The 15,377-nt window shown below is 37.3% G+C and overlaps 1 protein-coding gene across 2 annotated transcripts; it reads right to left on the minus strand.

The window, feature by feature from the left end:
- Nucleotides 1-11,210: 11,210 nt before the first annotated feature.
- On the minus strand, nt 11,211-15,377 carry LOC147853218 (GDSL esterase/lipase At3g26430-like). Of its 2 annotated transcripts, none has more exons than XM_087333521.1 (5): nt 14,609-15,377; nt 14,187-14,396; nt 13,779-13,945; nt 12,982-13,258; nt 11,211-11,653 (listed from the first exon to the last, which is right to left on the minus strand). In XM_087333521.1, exons 1-5 carry the CDS (start codon nt 15,105-15,107, stop codon nt 11,394-11,396), a joined length of 1,413 nt encoding a protein of 470 aa, XP_087189647.1. In that variant the 5' UTR covers nt 15,108-15,377; the 3' UTR covers nt 11,211-11,393. The 2 variants fall into 2 exon arrangements, with proteins under 2 accessions (XP_087189647.1, XP_087189646.1); XM_087333520.1 differs by having other exon boundaries at nt 13,779-13,954; nt 14,609-15,376.

Genomic DNA, 15,377 nt, shown 5'->3' on the forward strand with positions numbered 1-15,377 from the left:
GATATGCTGTCGGAGTGGTCAGCCGGTTCATGAGCAATCTGGGAAGAGAACATTACACCGCGGTCAAGGGGATACTCCAGTACTTGAAAGGCAGCTTGAGTATCTACCTCTGATTCGGCTCCAGAAAACCCCAACTTGAAGAATTCACGGATTTAGATATGTCAGTTGATGCGGATACCAACCGATCAACTTCCAGATATGTTATGACATATGCAAGGGGAGTCGTATCGTGACAATCGAGGCTGCAAAAGTCCGTTGCACTATCGACAACGGAAGAGGAGTACATGGCAGCCGAAGAAGCCGGTAAAGAGGTAATCTGGATGAAGGACTTCATCGGAGAGCTAGGGATCCGGCAAGAGGAATTCCGGCTCTACTGCGACATTCAAAGTGCTATCCACCTTGCGAAGAACATGGCCTACCATTCCTAAACCAAGCACATCCAGAGAAGATATCACTGGCTCTGGGAGAAGGTAGCAAATAAAGAGTTCGTGCTGACAAAGATCCACACAGAGGAAAACAGGTAGGACATGCTAACCAAGGTGTTGTCGACCGATAACCTAGACGCGTGCAGGAGACGGATCGTATTGGCAAGACATCCCATGCAGGAGTGAAGGGGGAGCTTGTTAGGAATTCGGTCCCTCTAGATGGGATCCGGATCGGATGGATCCGGTGTGGACTGGATCCAGGGCCATATCTATAAATATGTTTCTGATGTACCTATCATGGCTATATTCGTAAAGTATAGCCCTAAAGTCATATAAGTATAAATATGACTTAGGGCAATCATGTTATATGACTTTTGTAGTTGTAATTATTGTTATATAGAGATTGAGAGAGAGAGAGAGAGAGAGAGAGAGAGATACAAAAATCATTTATGTTGGAACCGCCGGTTGGCAAAGGTATAGAGCTCGCGGTCATTGCCTCTGAGTCTCTTGTTATAGCCTTTTCTTCTCATAGTGATAGTTGGAGTCTGTGGGCTCCCGTGGTTTTTCCCTATTAGGGTTTTCCACGTAAACATCATGTGTCCTCTCCATTGTATATGTAAGTGTATTAATCTCCATTTCTGTTTTTGTTCTTCCATTGAGTTTAAGACTCGGTTGTTGTCGAGTGCTATTCCACACATCTCTCAGGTCATATGATTCAATATGAATGACACTCAGAACAACACAATAAACATGAAACATAGAGTACCCTAAAATTATATAAGAAATCATATGCTTGGAGATCAATACTTTTTACAATGCTCTATACCCCTTTTTATAGGTGGTACAAAAGTTCTCTTCAAAACTGTGTTTCGCCAAGAAACTATCTTTCTCCAGGAAACCTTAAAACAACAATTCTAACTACCTACATGGGATTTTACGACTATTCTATTTTTTACTATTACCTTTCTTAGTCTTTCGACTTAAACTTTCACACCTATCCTAGTTTCTACTCATCAGTCAATCGACTATGCTTATGATTATTACTTTAGAGTTTTATACTCGGGTCAACTTGTCCTAGAAACATGGGGAAATAATTTTGATGACAATGACCAACGACCCTTGTCACCACCACCGTCTCCCCCTCCTATTGGCCACTAGTTCTGTGACCAGACAACCACAAGCTCGTAGAGGCTAGGATGCTTGTGCAAAATAATAATATAATAAGTGTAAAATAAATAAATAAATAATATTAGTTATTAGTTAATAGTTTCTTAGGAAGACGGTTTCCTTCATGAAACTGCCTCGGTGGTGGTCTTATAAAGCAACCACCAACATTGTAATCATCAGGGCGGCATTATAACATAATACATGGTATTATGTTATAACTCTCTCTCTCTCTCTCTCTCTCCTTTTCTTTCTATCTTGTTCTCTCTTTTCTTTTCCTACATGGTATGAGAACCAACAACCTATAACCTATAGCCTATGCCTTTCTAAAATCTCAAAACCTATGCCCTTATCATAATTTAACTTTTATGCCCATACAAAAATAATCATATTCGTAGTTGTGTTTGTCGAGCGCTGATATGGAAAACCCTCTACAATAATGGCACAATCCATGTTGTCTTCACAATTCAACATGCGAATATGGACGGCAAGGTTGGAATTGCTTTTTAAATATAATAAACCATGGGATATAACTTTAGGAACGTTGTCATGAAGTTGAGTCTTTACGATATCAAAACAATGTTAATTTAGAAGTACATTTTTCAGCTAAATCTTGGGACGAGGAGCATGTAGGATTTTTCGATTTGTGAATCGGAGTTCAAAAGCCCAAGATACATCCTCCAAAAGGATCAATGTTACCTTTAAGATCACTCGGGACACAAATGTAATTGTATCAAAAGGGGCAGTTCGAAATTACATGAGGGTGATTTTGTAATTTCTCAAATGTACAATTACAAAATAGAATTTACAAAAATTATAATAAATTTATTTATTTATTTTTAAAATAAAATATAAATATTTTAAATAAATAATGCAACTGCCCCTACATGAGGGGGTTTACAAACCGCCTCAAAGAGGGTGGCAGGGCGGTTGAACCCCCAAAGGTGAAGGATGCACTCAAGAAGTTGACAATCTGAGCAACAGAAGCTAAGAAAAGAAAGCCAAGTTGGTCTCGGGTGCTAGATTACGGTTTTGATCCAAAAGAGCATGGGTTCAAATCCCACTCTCATCATAATTCAATTAAAATTGATACATGTAATGTTTGTTATCTAAATGAGTACTTCAGAGTGTAAACTTGGAAGTTTATGCCCCTATCTTATTTGAGAATGAAACAATTTGAGATTTAGATAGACGATGTGACCGAGTTTGTCTAAGGCGCCAGATTAAGGTTCTAGTTCGAAAGGGCGTGGGTTTAAATCCCACTCTCATCATAGTTCATGTGGTTTCAATTCCCACTCTCTTCATAATGCAATTTAAATTAATTACAAAATGGTTGTTATCTTAATAAGTACTTCAAGGTGTAAACTTGGAATTGCTCAATGTTTTTATATCTTATTTTCGAATCAAATGAGATATAGTCAAATTAGTATCATGAGCCATATAAAGGTTCTTGTTTGAGATGGTCCATGGACTAAGGTTATGGTTTAAGGAATCAGGGTGACAATCAAAATGTGTAAAACTATGAATGATTCAAACTAATCATGTTTTCTTCATGATTGAGCTGAAAGCATTTTAAGTGCGATGAGCTGGTTTACTAGAACCATAATGAAAGTGGGATTTCAACCCATGCCCTTTCAGTTAAGAGCCTTTATTTGGTGCCTTAGACCAACTCAACCATCTCATCACACCAAAGAGGGCAAAGAAGATGAGCATTTTAACAGTGATCATTTCAAACCTAACTATGATCATTACAAAGCTAACTATTTAAAGGCATCGACATAAGGATGGGTTCTAGAGGCACTTTCACCATGCGTGACATAAATTCTTATAAAGTGTGTTCACTACGTCATGTGGTCGTGCACAATTGTATATGATTCCAACTGTATTCAAAATCATAAGGATATAGCATTAAAACACCAACCTAGATGAGATGGTTGAGTTTGACTAATGTGCCAAATTAAGGTTCTTGTCCGCAACGGTGTAGGCTCAAATCTCATTCACATCATGGTTCAATTAAAATTAATTACAACATGTTAGTTATCTAAATAAGTATTTGAGGGTGTAAACTTAGAGTTGCTTGAACTATTCATCTCTCACTCACATCATGGTTTAAGTAAAATTAATTACAACATGTTAGTTATCTAAATAAGTACTCAAGTCTGTATTCTTAGGTTTGTTTGGTCCATTCATACCTTATTATCGAATTAAATGAGATGGTGTAATTAGTATCATGAACCCGATGAAGGTTCTCCTTTGAGAGGGACTGCATTTATGGTTTAAGGAAAATGAAGATGAAACCTAAAGTTGTAAAACTATGAACAATTCAACCAATCTTTTTTTTTTGTGACTAAGGTTTAAAAACACCTTAAGTATATTGGGAAGAATGTATGCCCAGGAAATGATGGATTATCACTAGAATTTTTTTTAGAATATTGGGATGATATAGCCGATGTTTTCACATCCTCTTTACAAGAAGTTTTTAAATTGGGAAGGACGCCTGCTGAATGGAATGAAGGAATGGTTTATTTGATTCCAAAATTAGAAGGTGCGGTGGATGATATTAAGAAATGGAGGCCTATAACTCTTTTAAATATTGTATATAAAGTTTATGCTAAATTATTAGCGACACATCTGCAACCTTTTCTTCCACATATTGTGCATAAAACTCAGACAGGCTTTATACAAGAAAGGAGTATATTTGATAATATTTTCATGTTTTGGGAGATGATAGCAATAGCGCAAGAAACAAAACAAGAATTGACAATGTTGCTTTTGGATTTTGAGAAAGCATATGACAAAGTCGATTGGGATTTCTTATATGAAGTTATGGGTCGTCCAGGTCTTCCAAGTGACTATGTAAAAGCTGTTTTTATATTATATAATTCAGCAACTAGTCGTGTTCTTGTTGGAGGAGCACTATGTAATACTTTCCCGATTACTAGATCGGTGAGACAAGGATGTCCTTTGGCTCCATATTTATTTCTATTGGTGGGAGAAGCCTTTACTGCATTCTTACATAAGAATAGGTTACCTATTAAAGGAATACAGTGGCCAGGTGTGGAGGAGGTTGTGTTAGACTTTGAATTTGCAGATGACACATCACTATATGTTGTAGGAGATGACATAAATCTCTGTAATGTGCAAAGTGTGATCCATGATTTCTGTGATGCTTCAGGCGCAATTATCAATTGGCATAAATCAGTGGGATTTTGGGTTGGGGAAAGTCTTACTCCTACTTGGTGTCTAGACAGTGGATTCCGTAGGATACCAAAGGGCTCTCCTGTGAGATATTTAGGATGCCAAATGGGAATTAATCTTCCTCCAGAAGCTCATATACAACCATTATTGCTTTCTTTGAGGAAGAAATTGATATTTTGGAGTTCTAAGAATTTGTCACTTGTTAGGAGGCTAGTTATTTCTAATCAAGTATTACTCTCCTCAATGTGGTATATTCTATCCTCTTGGTTATTCTCCAGTTCATTGTTATCAAAGTTACAGAGATTGATTAGGAATTTTTTATGGGGATCTACTGATTTTAATTATGTTAGACCAAAGGTAGCTTGGAAAACTATTATAGCGCCGACTTCTCAAGGGGGTTTAGGTTTGGTAGATCCATTATTGGCAAAATTTATTGTATGAGGATTACTACTAGGAAATGAGCCGTGGACGATGCTTCTTCAATTGAGAATGAAAGAGGTCTTCCCAAAAACTGGAGGTGAATGGACAATGTCTCTCCGATGGTGGTTTATTCCTAACTTTCATTCGCATAAGATAGTGTTTCAAAATGATAGATTCTTCGCTGCGATAAAGCGACCCTGGTGGTCCATAAAGGATAACTTGCAACAAGTCTGACCCACTTCGGTAGATGAATGGTTACATCAGCCATTGGTTTGGAATCCTTTATTTCTAGACGTTGAAGGGTCTATGTTGGGAAGGAGAGTCGGATTAAATTGGGCTCAAGTGGACTCATCTTTTGCCTCATCACTAGGTAATTGGCAACAGTTTGTTCACAACCCTACTCATATTATTCAACAAGAATGTAGAGGAATAAGAGGAGGAAAGGTGATAGTTGATGAGTTAAGGAGGTTGCAGTTACCCTTGCAGGATAATATACTTTCTAATTGTCATAAGTGGATGGGATTATTTTCGAATTTTCAGGTTTTACTGGGAGTTCGTGGCCTTAGAGATGATGGTACTTTCTTAATTTATGATGTTCTACAGAATGGACGATTATGGATGATTAACTAGGAAGATGAATGGTTGGCTAAGGCTATATTAAAACCCATTAGAATTCTAGCTAAGGTAGATAAGGGTTGGGTTCTTGACCCTAATCCTAATGATGTGCATCCATGGTGGGATCTATGGGTAGTGGGAAAAAAACCATTATGTGAATTGGATTGGGACCCAGGAGAATGGAAGTGGCTACCTACATCATATTCTGGGGAGGATGTTAGGCCAATTCCGTTTTTTCAGTATTCCGTTCGATTGGGAAGGGAGATGATAAGACGTAGGGTACCCCATTGGCCGACAGCAGCAACAAAATGGTTGACTTATAATGTGGATCCTACTCACATGACAAAATTTTGGAAATGGCTATGGGCTATGCAAATTCCAAAGAAGATTATTCTATTTAGATGGTTGATTGTTAATTATGCGGTTCTTGTTAGAGCTTGGATGTATTGTAAAGAAGTGGATAAGATGTGTGATTTTTGTGGTTTAGAAGTGGAGTCTCTTCATCACCTATTTTGGTCATGTATGGCTACCAAATTGGTTTGGAAAAGATTTTAACGTCTCTTGCATGAGGTTTATGGATCTAGAATATATAAATGGGGGGCAGTTATGTGGGCTAATATTAAGGGTGAGGTACAAGATTATGAAAAAGAAAATGTTAACTTTGCATTATATACAAGAGGTCGATATGTTGAGGAAGTGTCACCATACATGCCTATTAATTCAGTCCAAAATGGCGTGGTTTGGGAGACGATTAGTTCAATAATTATATGGGTTTTGTGGACTAGTAGATGTCGAAGGATATTTCAGCAAATTCAATGGAATGTTGTGGATGTAGTCAAGGAGATTTGGATGACCTTAGTGCATACACTAAAAGGAGAATATGATGCTACCAAAGGTGATCCAGATGTATCTTTTGAAAGCAAGAGGTTTTTAAGAAGAGATGGGAAAGGATAAAGGTATTCTGCATGGTTGATGGTGGTATACGTTGGAGGTATCAGCCACCACTCTGGGTATTTCTTCCACAAACATGAGGCATGTGTCAATGTATAACTATTATTTCTTATGCTCAGGGACAAACATATTTCTATAACAGTCTAAGAGTAGTTGAAAGGGACTATGCGAATTTTTGTGACCTATATTTTTACTTTGAAGGCATGCATAAGCCTAAAAGCTATGAGAAGAGGGCAAGAAATCCATAATGACATCATTGAAAGGGAGTTTGATTCAGATCCGTGTCTTGTGGCTATTCTAGTTTATGCATATGCTAAATGTGGCATTTTTGAATATGCTACTACAGTAATTGGACTACTTCCAGATGCAAACACCCTTGTAAGTTTGCTAAAGGACTGTGGTAGTGTAGTGGTAGTTGATAAGGGCATAGAAATTCACAATGAAATCGTGAGACTGTTGGAAGACAATATTGAGCTTGGGAATGCTTTGGTGGACATGTATGCTAAATGTGGCCAGCTTGGAAAAAACCAAAAAAATACTCAATGATCTTTCAGATTGGGTGTTGTGGGATAGAGCGGCTTCAATAGTTGCACAATCTCTACGGAAAGCATAGCATTGTTGCTGATGTGCTTTTTTAAAACTAATGGAAGGATATTTTGTTTAAAATAATAAAAAAACACCTTAAGTATATTGTATGATCATTTCAAAACATACTAGTTAAAAATGTAAATGTAGTGTTGGGTTCCAAGTGCACTTACGACATGCTTGACGTAAAATCTTTTAATGTTCACTAATTGAAGTGGTCATGGACAATCATATATGATTCCAACATCTGAAACTAGAGGAGATGGATGAGTTAGTCTAAGATGCCAAATTAAGGTTCTAGTTCGAAAGTAAGTATTTGAAGATGTGAATGTAAGGATGGGTCTAACGACACTTTCTGCATGCTTAATGTAAAATCTTTATCACTATGTTCACTACTTCAAGCGGTTGTGCACAACCATATATGATTCCAACATAATTCATAATGATCATAAATATGGCTTTAAAATGTCCTAAACAAGATGACATTGTTGAGTTGGTGGAAGGTGTTGAATGTTTTGGTTGGAAAGTGTGTGGTTCAAATCCCACTCTCATCATGGTTCATCTACATGTTTGTTCTCTAAATGAGTACCTAAGAGTGTAAACATGGAATTGTTTTATGTGTTCATATCTTATTATCAAATCAAATGATATGGTTAAATTAGGATAATGATCGAGATAAAATATCTTGTTTGAGGGGCCTACATTTATGGTTTAAGAAAAATTAAGAACGCAAAAAGAAGGTGTTTAGTAATTTTGGCATGCTTAACGTAAAATCTTTTAAATTATGTTCATTACTTCAAGTGTTTGTGACCATAATTTATTCCGTGGTAGTTTGTACCGTAGTATTCTACACATGAGGATAAAAGTGTGAGGGTTAATCAAGAGTGTAAAGAAGGAAGGATTACTTTTAATCCTATGGACTGGGACAACCCTTAAGGGCGAAGTATAAACTTGCCTAAGGGACTTAGGCCTGGCAATAAAGATAAGGCATAGGTGTCCTCATTAGCCACATTATTCAACTACATCAATATTGTCACCTTGTGATGAACAAACTCTTGTGGCGAGATAGCACTAGTACGAGGTATGACTCGGTGCCATGGCAGTGGTATGGGATGTTGTTCAAGCGTTGGATCCGTCTCGATCCCTTCATTCAGGGGTGATTGGTTGGATCGACACCCTTCTTTTTGGCAGAACACACAAAAACGATTTTATCGCTTGAAATCTTGATCCAAGAATTCATTAGGTATCTTGCATTTCCCAATGAATTGCAATTGCTTAGTCCCAAAGTACTTCAAGTTTATCATGGTCCTTCTTTGAAGTGCATTGATAACAAGAACCAATTTCAACGGTTGCTTTGAAGGATTTTGGACCCTTATCGTGCACTATCCAATGATAGTCTAAATTTGGGATGTCATTGACAAAACAAAAAGTTCACCAATTGTCCCATTCAAGACCTGGTGTTTTAATTTGGGTTCTCTCATGGTGAACATAACCCTCGAGCAAGGAAATTTTTTAGCTGGAGAGGTTCATTAGTGCTTACAATGCCTCTGTGTGAGATGGAGGTTGTAGAAATTGACCGTTGAAAATTGTGACAATGTTTGTGTAGGTATCTTGCAATTTCCTAGTAGTGTGAAGCCCATGCCACCAAGCAACCTTATCCCCTAGTTCTTGACCAAGATAGGCAATCTTCATACTATCTGTATTGGGATAGACCTCAAAATGAGGTTCCCATCAGGCAAGGCAGTGTTTTAATTTGGGTTCTCTCATGGTGAACATAACCCTCGAGCAAGGAAATTTTTTAGCTGGAGAGGTTCATTAGTGCTTACAATGCCTCTGTGTGAGATGGAGGTTGTAGAAATTGACCGTTGAAAATTGTGACAATGTTTGTGTAGGTATCTTGCAATTTCCTAGTAGTGTGAAGCCCATGCCACCAAGCAACCTTATCCCCTAGTTCTTGACCAAGATAGGCAATCTTCATACTATCTGTATTGGGATAGACCTCAAAATGAGGTTCCCATCAGGCAAGGCATGTGCAGATTGCTTTGTCGGTTCTCTCTTTTTTTGTCGTAAATTGCTTTATGACAAATGATGGTTCAATTTTACGTTTGTCTGGTCTATTAGTATCTCATTGCATACTAATGACACATGCTTCTAGAGCTCCATGAGGTTGCCAAAGTTCGGAAATCTCGGTTAAGGTAGAATTAAGAAATTTTGTATTTGTCAAAAATACAACTTGATTGGGATTGTCCTAGGAGTAGTTCCTTGAATCCCCTCCGCTTGGGAGGATGTCATTGGATGGTCGTTATTATGAGCTATAATTTCTGACAAAGAAATAAGATAGGATCAAACAAATCGGCATAACATGATGGCGTGATGTAAACATATCAATTGGCAAACATGAATCAATATCATGATCTCACGCCAGTACCCCTCTAGGTGTATGAGATGAGGTTCAAGATCAAGTAATTATGGTAACACAAAGGTGTTTTAAAAACCTAAACTATTGGGGAGACAAATGAATGTCTTTCCCTGATCTCGATATGGATTTAGAATGCTTAATAGTTTCACTCTAATAGATATTTGTAAGGCATTAGAAAAATTGACTTCGGTATTGGTGAATGAAAATATTCTTAAGGTACATTTTGTACTTGATCATGAAAGAAAGGAAGGAATAGCGTTTAGGGGAATGAACAATGTTTCAATGATAATTAATTACAATGCAACTAGTAACATAACAAATACATGATCAATCTTGAATGATAATTAATTTCGATGCAACTAGTAACATAACAAATACATGGTCAATCATTCAAGACATTCGATCTAGGGGAGCAAACTTTCTTCTCCACATTCAACTACAAATCATTGGTTGCAAAAGAGGATGAACAAGTCAAAGCTTCATGGATGCTTCTACTCTCTAATGGTAAATACTAGCTAAATAAGTCACTTTCATAACTTTCACATAATCGGGAGTGTTGAGGAAATAAGCTCAAGTTGGGCGTAAATATAGCAAGTGCAATATACGACTTAACTGTGTACATCCACCAACTAAAGGAATATTTATAGGCCACCCGATACCAAAAAAGCTACACTGAATATTTATTTATTATTAATATATGCTAAGACATAGCATAAATGATAGTTCACATCATGACCTCAATACAAGATGTGGCACATGGTTTCCATTATTTATGAACCACCTCCTCGACCCATGTATATGAAGAGGATCCCACCTATTGTACATAGTTTTATCTAAAGCTAATATAATTCCCATTGTCTAGAATCTAACCTTCTATCTACTCTTCGCTTTTTATATTTGCTTGAGCATAATGATTAAATCAACATCTTAACCTTAGGATACTACTTTCCCCAAATATCAGAATTCTTTATAGTTCACAACAGAATAATCATACTTGAGTTTGATATTGCAACAAACCATATTATCAATTGATTGCTCTTGAATTCCTAATGTTGTTTGATCAATGTGTTTATTTGCTTTTTAAGCACAAAATGATGCATAGCGGATACGAACATATATGAATTAGGAGAGGATATCAAATGATATAAGTAGAGGATGTAGCAATAAGGAAGTGTACATTGGGTCCTTCTTTTGTAAGCTATTTAAGCATCACCTTCTGGTCTCTATGTGACAACCTTACCACACAAGTTATAACATTCTTGTCATTAGCTACCTTGTGTAACCTAAAGTTATAAATTTGTAAATCTTAATTTATCAAAGTATCTGTATAGAAAGTGAAAGTGAATGGCTTTGTGCCTCTTGTAGGTAGCATATTGTCTTGGCATAGTTACGAAATGTAATTGGTAGTTTATATAAAAAAACATTCCATACACAGTATACATAATTTATTATTGTAAACATGTCTAAATTGCACATAATGTATTAACATGTCTAAATTGTAGATAATAATACATGAATGAATGATTTTTTATCTACTAATTTTGAGGGATCCAAAATTATTTTGGTAAGATTGGCAAGTTAGTGTCTCATAAGTTTAGGCATGTCATTGAGAATACTTAAAGTTGAGGAGGACAAAGTTCAAACAATGGAAAGAATGGGCGAAAATATGATCCAGATAATATTTGTCGAGCAAGAACTTCATTAGCATGGTCAGTAAGATGAACCCCATCCCAATTGATGTATTCTGATGGATTTACACATGACAATGCAGAAAGAAATTGACCATGCACATGGTTGCTCATACCACATTGTACTCCAAAGTCAAAATTGTGTTTGCCACCAACTCCACAACATGCACGAGTCGTGTAGTTAAAACCTATATATCAAAATTTTAATTATTACAAAATTCACCATATTATATTTCAAGACCATACCAATTATATTAAATTGAATCAAATCCAATTATAGTCAAATGCCTATAATGTGTTACACAATATTTGTCAAATGCACTATACATATAGTACATGTAATATGTTCAACTTGAATATTCCTTTTGAGGAAGGATTGAATCATATGGTTTGGCAATATTGTAGTAGGTAAAGGATGATAATCACAACATCTAGATTAAGTGAAACTAGTAAAAAAGTGTGACCCATGATGTAGAAACTTTTTTTTTAATACATTCTAGTTCTGTTTGTTTGCCGATTATGTGTATTTGACTATTTTTATACGTAGATATTGCTTTGCATTACTATCTCGAGTGAAAACATTACAACATTAATGGCAAGATTGTTTAATTGGTATTGCTCTTCAAATCACGAAATAATGTGTGAAACCCTAGGGTTTGGTGGTGATCATATATTTGAGCAATATGTTACTTGCAGTACACATACAAAAAGTCATTGTACAAGGACGACCCTTTATATCATCTACGAGTGGTAAATGGGAGTCTGAGGATACCTTAGTAGTTATAATGAGTGCTAGAAGGAGCCAAAAGATGCCTTAAAAAGTCACAAGACTACACTGCAAGTTGGAGAATACTATAGCTTTATCATAGATGTGGCGTATACTACACAAGTTAAATAATGAAGACTATACTTTTTACAAAGTTGTAATGCGTTATAGCTAAAATAAAAAAAAGTAGTTGTGTCCAAGACATTGCTCTTCTTAGCACCTTTACGTGGTTTTGTGGCTTCATATATAATTGAGAATTGAAGGTACTGACAAAGACATTGTATCAATGGTGAATGACGAGTTTAGGATAATGAAGGAAATTAGTAATTGGGTGACAACTTTGATGACATATAAAAAGAAGGTAAACAATGCAACTATTGGATAATGGGATGTGTCGATAGGTGTCAATTAGTGTATGCATGCTAAATCGTGGCAAGGTAGGTAAATGAGCATCAGTAATGACTAGAGTTAAACCCATTACTCTATAACCAACAAAAATGACACTACACTTGTGCAAGGGAGGATGCTATCTACGAAAATTGAAAGGGCTTTTTAGAAACACAAGCAATTTAATACTTATAGTGGTCCCACTACTACCTAGCCCTTTAGTCTTTAAGTTTAGAGATACATAATGACTTTGGGAACCATATGAGAATGAAGCCTATCACACAATTGAGAAGTCTTAGAGAGAATGGGCTACAACACCTTTTTTTGTGTAAGAATTAGATGCAATTAGGCAGGTATACATACCATAGCGAGGGGCATGTTTGATCATGGAGTATTGGATGTGAAAAGTGTCGACGAATACAATGTCGGAGGTCAGTAACACAGATTGCAAGCGCCGGAGCTGCTCTCGAAGCAGACGATTGTAGAGTGCGACGGCTTCATTGTAGGGGCGAGCACAACCACACTCGTCTATGTCGCTCATCTTTATGTTGGCCGCATACTTTGTGAGTGTCATAGGCATGCACCCTTGTGGCCCCAAATCAAGGACCCAAATCCTCCTAGCCCCTTCATCATATAGTGCCTTACGAAAAATAAAAATTCCCAACATGGTTGGATCGATTTAGGTCACATCCAATAAGGAAGCATTGGTGACATAAAAGACTTATATTTAAACCCACATTATGATCACATAATAAGCTCACACTATACACATTTGTCATAATAGTGATGTCTTTCTTTTTTACTTACTTTAGTGAGTGACTTGACATTTAGCTTGTATTAGAGGAATGGGGATTATTTATAGGCCAATCTCTATTAATTCTCTAGGATTTTTTTTAAATCTTTTGGCTGTTTTTATGGACCTAAGTTCCCCTAAACTTTGCAATGAAACGAAGGAAACTCTTTCAGAATGAATTTCAGCAATCTAGCAAGAAGCTGAAGATTTGGCCCCTTTGTTTTTTTTGTGAAGTATTCTTAGCTCTAAGTTTCTAGATTTCTGAGGTTAAATCATAACCTATAAAGCTTCAGCCGAACCATTTACATTTGTATCTAAATTGCATCAAGATTCGGAATTAGACTGGTTTTCATTCGTGTGTGTATACCGTGATCGCATCGCTTACGGCATTCACTATCTTCGGTAGATAGCTCTTGATTTGTTCGGCGTCCATCTTGAGCTTCATGTAGGCATAGCTGAAATCGTTGCCTCCGATCCCGAGTATGTAGAGACCGTCCCGAAATGCCCTCACCTCCGGCAAATAATTCGTCCGACCTCCTCCTCCTGCACAAATTGATTCGATCAAATTTCATGGCATTCACCCGAAGAATTCATTCGATGAATATGGCCATTTCATCCTTCCTCCACAATTTGTTCTCTTAAATTGCACCTCTGGGATGTAAATCCATTCATCCGAGCCCCCGGATCCATGTCTAATGAATGGAAACATACCCTGAATCGAGAGAGGAGCCCAATCCGATCCATTTTGTATTCGTAACAAAAAATGGAAAATTACCCAATTCATTGCGTGCTCGGCGGGCCGCAACCTGCAAGACTTGTTGCTTGAAGACTTTGAATTGATTGACTTGAATCGCGAGGCTCATGGGGCTGATGAAGGAGCCGGGCATGGCGGTCGCCCCAGACGAAGCGAAGTTGGCCCCATCCGAGAAGTTGGAGTCCACAGATTGAAGGAAAGGGCTGAGGAATGACTTGCCAAGCCCCTGGGCTGCAAAAATCACAAAGCATTTTGGGAACAATATACTTACACACACACCCCTAAAGATTTATCAAAATCATAATGCCTTCCATTATCTACATATATATATGTGTGTAAATGTTTCCATTATATATGTAAAGTTTTCCATTATATATGTAAAGTTTTCCATTATATATAGTAAAATTTTCCATTATATATGTAAAACTTGTTTCATGGGGTACCGATGAAGTCGATGAGAAGCCTGCCATCGCTGAAGCGGTTCGCGGGCCTGTGGAAGAAGGTCTCTCCGTACGGGAACTGCTCCGAATGGGCGATGAATGGGAAGGCCGCCCGGACACCTCCCGTGTCGGACGAAGAATCCCCGAAATTGAATATGGCCGGGAACGCACAGCCAGAGGTACCATGGCCATACCCATTGGCATCCTTACTACTATGCCTACGATTAATGCCCGACAATGAGAATGTCTTCATTGACGATCTATCATCGCCATCATCATCATCTTCGTAGTTGATCGCCTCATTATCCATATGTATCATGGCATTGTTACTACTACTAATCACTATATTCGCATCATTGATGATTAGCATTACTAGTAGTAAGGCTATTATTGTATGTATGCTTAATCCATTGCATAAGTAGCTTGTAGTAGTTCCCCATGAGCTATGGTAGTAGCTAGCTGCCCTGTGACACCTATTGGAAGTTTCATAATCATGGGTCATTCTTCTATCCAATTAAATCTATGGTTTTGAATGATGGCCCCCCCTAAATTAAGTAGTGCTTCTAGTATAGAAGAAGAGGAGGAGGGGAAGATGATGAGGAAGAAGAAGAAGCAAGGAAGAACTGAGTCAATGGGGAGTGTTTTTACCATGTGAACTCATTCATGTGCTTGAAGAAGGTAGGTATCATTTACTATGCACATGAACTAGGTTATTATTACACTAAAGAGTAAGTACTTCGTTGTCTAGTCTTCACATTATTGTCATCCCAAG

Source organism: Azolla caroliniana, unplaced genomic scaffold (genome assembly GCF_043228905.1).
Source record: "Azolla caroliniana isolate FFs.n. ecotype wild unplaced genomic scaffold, voAzoCaro1.0.p SCAF_17, whole genome shotgun sequence".
Classification (NCBI taxonomy): Eukaryota; Viridiplantae; Streptophyta; class Polypodiopsida; order Salviniales; family Salviniaceae; genus Azolla; species Azolla caroliniana.

Excerpts from the sequence above, each read along its gene's own strand:
- LOC147853218 (XM_087333520.1), bottom strand. The coding sequence starts at position 15,107 with ATGACCCATGATTATGAAACTTCCAATAGGTGTCACAGGGCAGCTAGC. Across the intron at positions 14,397-14,608 it reads GCTTCTCATCGACTTCATCG|CCCAGGGGCTTGGCAAGTCA; the intron begins GTACCCCATGAA and ends TGATTTTTGCAG. Across the intron at positions 13,955-14,186 it reads CCGAGCACGCAATGAATTGG|GAGGAGGAGGTCGGACGAAT; the intron begins GTAATTTTCCAT and ends CAATTTGTGCAG.